Here is a 5,572-nt window from a genome sequence, read left to right as displayed (position 1 = left end):
CCAGGAGGCTGAGATCTGAGGATCACGGTTCAAAGCCAGCCCAGGCAGGAAAGTCTGTGAGACTCTTATCTCCAATAAACCACTGGAAAACCGAAAGTGGCGCTGTAGCTCAAGTGGTAGAGTGCTCGCCTTGAGCTGAAGAGTGCAAGGACAGCGCCCAGGCCCAGAGTTCAATCTCCATGACCAACAGCAACAACAACAACTAAATATATATATACTGAGATAACTCCCGGGTCAAAATGGGAGACATGGGGACCTCTAGAGGCATATGAAGAGTACTACCTAGAGCCTAAAGAAGACCCAGGACTCCAAGAAAGCAAAAACTCTGCATTGAGTTCACACAGTTTATTGAGCTTGTGTCCAGAATCCAGAGAGAGCTGGGAGTCTGTTCCAGTTTCTGAAGATGCTCTGGTATCTCTCCACAGGGCAAGAGCTGAGCACTGAGGGAACTGGCAGTCAGGAAACGGGACTGAGAGAGAGAGCTTGAGAGGCAAGGCTGGAAATAGGGATCTCAGACGTCGAGCCGAGCATCCTCTTAGAGGGCAGATGTGGAGCAAGATCCCAATGGCGTAGCAAGTCGACTGAACAATTGGCAATGGAAGGCCAGCAAATAGTAGTTATTGGTTTTAGGGAATCATTTGGACTTTGCAAAGCAGGAGAGGAAGAGATGACTTGTCCAGATATCAAAAATCTAGGATTATTTCAGAAGTTTCCCAGTGAAGAATTTGAATGGATGAGTTTAGCCAATGGCCAATCTCAAAACAACAAAAATTTAAAAAAGGGAGAGTTTAAGGGGGGGCAGTGATCTGAGAGAGCACTGCTGTGGGAGAGGATGAAGAAAGGGATTGGAGTCCACCATTTAGGAAACAGAAGAAACAAGAGTCTGCAACGCTGGCATAATGGATCTAGCAGAGCAGCTCTCTTGGGATGGAGGAGGTAAAGTGATTTAACTCAATGCCTGGGAACTTGGATATCTCCCAGCTGGAAGATGGTATGCATTGTGTGTGTGTGTGCCCACGTATGCACATATGAAAAACTGATTTAGGGATTGCCAACTGATTGTTCCTGGGGCAGGAAAACTTCCGGGTCAGCCAGCTGGGGCCCCAAAGGCTTCACTTGGGCCAGAATGTCCCGGATGGAGCGGCAGGGGACCCTTCCAGAGCTTCTGGGGCCACAGGGCCTGGCTCCAGCAGAAAGATCCGGCTGAGGAGAGCCATCGGGACCTCCACTCAAGGTTGAGGAGGAAACCGAAATGCAAGGGTGACCAGAAGAGCTGGACTTGCTGCCACAGGGTTGAAGGATGATTTTGCCACCTGACAGGGAGTTGGAGCTGCCCTGGATGGGGCCAGTGCCTGGTGGGGAGCAAGGTCCCTGCGAAACCCCACTGCAGGGGTGGTAGGACGAACTGGAACTGCTAGAACTGATGTGCACTATGGAACTGGATGGGGAGCAGGGCCCCTTCGAACTCGTGGAGCCAATTCTACAGGGCTGAACACCACCAGTGCCCACAGGCTGAAACACAATGGCCGGGGAAGGGCCTGATTGGTAGACGTTAGAACTCGAAGAGCTGTGGCTGGGGATGATGGGATTGCTGGAGAAGTATTTGCCCTCGGAGACAGGAGCCCCAGCTGCAAAAGCAGGGACACCTGGAGAGCCCTTGACAGGGTTATCTTTGGTGAAGTAGCCCACTGGGTAGATTTTGCCTCCACTGTAGGTCATACCTGGGACGAGGTAACTGTTAGCAGACCCTCCTACGACCTCATAGCCACCATAGGACTGCGGGACAGAAGAGATGGGAGGGCAGGGCTTCCCTGCCAGGCCTCCATTGCTACAGGGCATGTTTTGAACCACTCCAGGCCCACCCGAGCCGTGCTGCTCTACCACGACTATCACAGGCTTCTGCCCCCCTGACACAGTGTGGGAGCTGGAGACGTAGGAGCCAGAGTGGGAGACGACAGGGCCCCCGCTGCAGGGAGAGTCGGGGACATTGGAGCTACAAGGCCGCAGGTTGGAGCTGCTGCTGCTTTGGGAACTACTGCTAGACATGCTGGAGCTTTGGGAAGAGGAAGAGCCTCCTCCATACTGGAAAGAGCCTGATGGCGAGCGGGAGGAATCGTCGATGGGTAGAGCGGAGCCATCGCCTCGTCCTCTGCTGACTCCAGACTGGGAGGAGCTGGAAGGGCTTTGGAGGCTGGAGCCAGATCCAGAGGACCAACTGATCTGGCTATAGCCTGTTCCTGGCTTAAATACTGAAGATCCTGAAGAACTACCATGGATGACACTGGAGCCACCGGAGCCACCGCTGGAGATACTAGAGCCGCCAGAGCCGCCGCTGGAGATACTAGAGCCACTGGAGCCACTGCTGATGCCACTGCTGGAGCCACTGGAACTGGAACTGAAGCTACTGGAGCTGCCATGGCTACTGAAACTCTTCGAGCCACCCTTTCCAAGGAGACAAGGGTCATTGGGAGAGGTGATCCGGGTGGGGTCCTTGCAGGGATCTGAGAAGGGCCCAATGCTCTTAGCCAAGGTCCCTAGGGAGGAAAGAGGTGGTCAGTACCAGAGAAGGGCGTGGCTTCCTTGCAACTCCAGGCCAGTCCTCTGCTACTCTGGTTTCTCCTGAGGGAAGCCTGGGAGAATTTGGAGGTAGGAAAAGGCAGGTGAATTGACTGTTGTCTCCAAGAGATATTAGGATGGCAGAATAAAGGCAGTTGCATTGTTCCAGGAGTGGGGAATTGATGGGGAGGAGATCAAACAGTGCCCCCCCCCGCAAAGTGGGAGGTATTGAAGGAGCAAGGTACAGGTAATAGAAAATGGGGACAAGTAGGTCCAGCAACAAACAGGCTTCAAAGAAAACAGAGTGGAGAGGCTGAAACTGAGATTTGGAGAAATCTCAAAGAGAAAAAAAAATCCTGGGTCAGACTATGAGATCAAATAATAGATTATTTAAAAAAAAAAAAAAGACCGAGGGCTGGGAAGGTGGCTCAGTGGTAGAGCGCTTGCCTTGCATGCATGAGTCCCTGGGTTCGATTCCTCAGCACCACATAAGTAGAAGAAAAAAAAAGCTGGAAGTGGTGCTGTAGCTCAAGTGGTAGAGTGCTAGCCTTGAGGTGAAGAGCTGAAGGACAGCGCCCAGGTCCAGAATGTGGAGATAAAAGGAGGAGGAGAAGGAAGAGGAGGAGGAGCACGAGGAGGAGGCGCAGGAGGAGGAGGAGCAGGAGGAGGAGGAAGATATTTGGACAAAAGACCCTTGTGCCAGGTGCCACAGTGGCTCACACCTATAATCCAGCTACTCAGGAGGCTGAGATTTGAGGATCATGGTTTGAAGCCAAACAAGGTAGGAAAGTTCATGAGACTTTTTGTCTCCAATAAGCTATGAAAAAAAAGCCAGAAGTGGAGCTGTGACCGAAGTGGTAGAGCTCCAGCTTTGAGCAAAAGAAGCTCAGGGACAGTGCCTAGGCTCTGAGTTTAAGCCCCAGGACCAGCACACACACACACACACACACACACACACAAGAGGTGGGGGGATCCTCTTGTCAGAGGTAGTTGAAGGATAACATCTAGTTATCTGCTCCCTCCCAAGGGTCCACGCTGGTAACATGTGGAAATCCTGTTTCCTGTCTCAGTGGTGGCTATGCCAGTAAAGCTGGGTGGGGGCCAGGATGTGGGGGCACTTATCTGTTGCTTCAGAACCTGCTGGTACCAGTGTGACAGGACACCCCACCCTGAGCCACCCCTGCTCTTGCTGGTCCAGCTCAGGAACGGAGCTTGAAACCTTCCCCTGAGGCACGTGACCATTATCTGCTTCCCTCTGTCCCCACCCAGCCATCACACGTGTGGGTCTGTCACCGTCTCTCCACCCTGCATCCGACCCCTGCTGCCTTTTCCTCCCTCAGTCTGGACCCTCTTCTTTCCATAACTGAACCCCTCTTCTGAGTCCCAGGTTCTTCTTCCCCAAGTCTGCCACTGGCTCTTTGACCCAAATGTGCCCTGCCCACTCCCAGCAAGTTTCTAAGTTTCTCTGAGCTTTAATTTCTTTTTTGGGGGGCCCGGTTGTGGGGCCTGAACTCTGAGCCTGGGCGCTGTCCCTCAGCTCTTCAGCTCAAGGCTTGCGCTCTACCACTTGAGTCACAGTGCCACTTCCGGCTTTTTTCTTTATGCGTATGTGGTGTTGAGGAATCGAACCCAGGGCCTCATGCATGCAAGGCAAGCGCTCTACCACTGAGCCACCTTCCCAGCCCTGAGCTTTAATTTCTATGTTCAGAGAGGCTCAATCTGTCCTGCTTTGCTCACAGCAGGACGACAAAGACTGAGATCATCAACCTATTAAGAAGCTTCCAAAAACATAGAGCATTAGGCACCGTGATGCATTATTCACATTCATCCTTAAGCCTTTGCACCAACAACCAGGCCTCTATAATCGGTGAACTCTGCACACTGACCCTGCCTGGGCCACAGCACCTGCGCTTCTCTGCAACAGAGAAGCGGTGGTCAACAGAGCCAATGAGTCTAGGTTTTGAATCCTGGCTGTCCTGCTTCTGCCAGTTTGCCTCTGGACCTCAGTGTCCTCATCTGTACAATGGAAATAACAAATCTTCCTTCATACAACTCTTGCAATGATCAAAACTGCTAATAGAGTTAAAGTGTTGAGAACCCTGTCTATAGTAATTATAACCCTGTCAGTAGCAATTATGATTACTATAAAATATCCATCCTCAGTTTCAGGCTCCTGAGTAGCTAGGATTATAGGTGGAAGCCACTGGTGTACAGCATCCTCTAGCAATTGTTTGTTGTAAAAACAAACAATTGATAGAATCCTCTAGAACCTCCAAAGCAAAGGTCATGTATATTATTTAATTTGAGACCCACAAAGAGACTAGAGCTAGGGGTAGACGTTATTAGCCCCCTTTTATTAGGCTCAGAAAGTTTAAGTAGGGCCTGAAAATGTAGCTCAGGGGTGGAGCTTTTTTTTTTTTTTAATTAAAGCTTAAATCATTTGCCTGAAGTGATCAGGCAGTAAAGGGAAGTCCCTCCCACCCCAACTCAAAGATCAAGTTCTAGAGCCTCTGCTCTTCCCCTTTTGTTGAGTCCTCTCCTGGACTGTCTCCCAGGCACTGGATGGCTCCAGTGTCCCCTGCCCTGGGGTCTGCCTCTCCCCTCCACACCCTCCACCTCAGGGCCCCCAGCCTCCTACCTGGCAGCAGGAGACCGGCCAGCAGCAATGCCATCATCCCTTGCCCTCCCACACGCCCCATCCAGCGTGCCCGAGAGGAACCCATCGTGGACGGTGTGGCCTCCTGACTGACAGCAGCTCGTGGACACCAGAGCCTTTATGCCAGGGCTGGACATTCCCTGGGCAGGAGTCACTGAGGGGAGGGAGGAGGGGCAGAGGGGGTGGGTGCCTGGGGGAAGTTGGTGTGGCAGGAGGAGCTGAAGCAATCGGCTGTTGTATCTGCCTACTCAGCACCAGAAATGGCTGGAGTGGGGGGGGGGGGGGATCCACGGCCACAGGGGCCTAGATTCTGCCTTGGCTGACCTCCCCTGACTTCTCATTGCCTAACCTGGAACCAGG

The 5,572-nt window shown here is 52.3% G+C and overlaps 1 protein-coding gene across 2 annotated transcripts; it reads right to left on the bottom strand.

Moving 5' to 3' along the window:
- Positions 1 to 1,041: 1,041 nt before the first annotated feature.
- Positions 1,042 to 5,279, bottom strand: Cdsn (corneodesmosin). 2 transcript variants are annotated; one of them, XM_013031197.1, is made up of 3 exons: positions 5,195 to 5,279; positions 2,158 to 2,534; positions 1,042 to 2,082 (listed from the first exon to the last, which is right to left on the bottom strand). In XM_013031197.1, exons 1-3 carry the CDS (start codon positions 5,277 to 5,279, stop codon positions 1,042 to 1,044), a joined length of 1,503 nt encoding a protein of 500 aa, XP_012886651.1. The 2 variants fall into 2 exon arrangements, with proteins under 2 accessions (XP_012886651.1, XP_012886650.1); XM_013031196.1 differs by having other exon boundaries at positions 1,042 to 2,534.
- Between the last annotated feature and the right edge of the window lie 293 nt (positions 5,280 to 5,572).

Source organism: Dipodomys ordii, unplaced genomic scaffold (assembly GCF_000151885.1).
Source record: "Dipodomys ordii isolate 6190 unplaced genomic scaffold, Dord_2.0 Scaffold138, whole genome shotgun sequence".
Classification (NCBI taxonomy): domain Eukaryota; kingdom Metazoa; phylum Chordata; class Mammalia; order Rodentia; family Heteromyidae; genus Dipodomys; species Dipodomys ordii.
The sequence above is the reverse complement of the archived record's forward strand: the minus strand, read 5'-3'. Positions and strand labels throughout refer to the sequence as shown.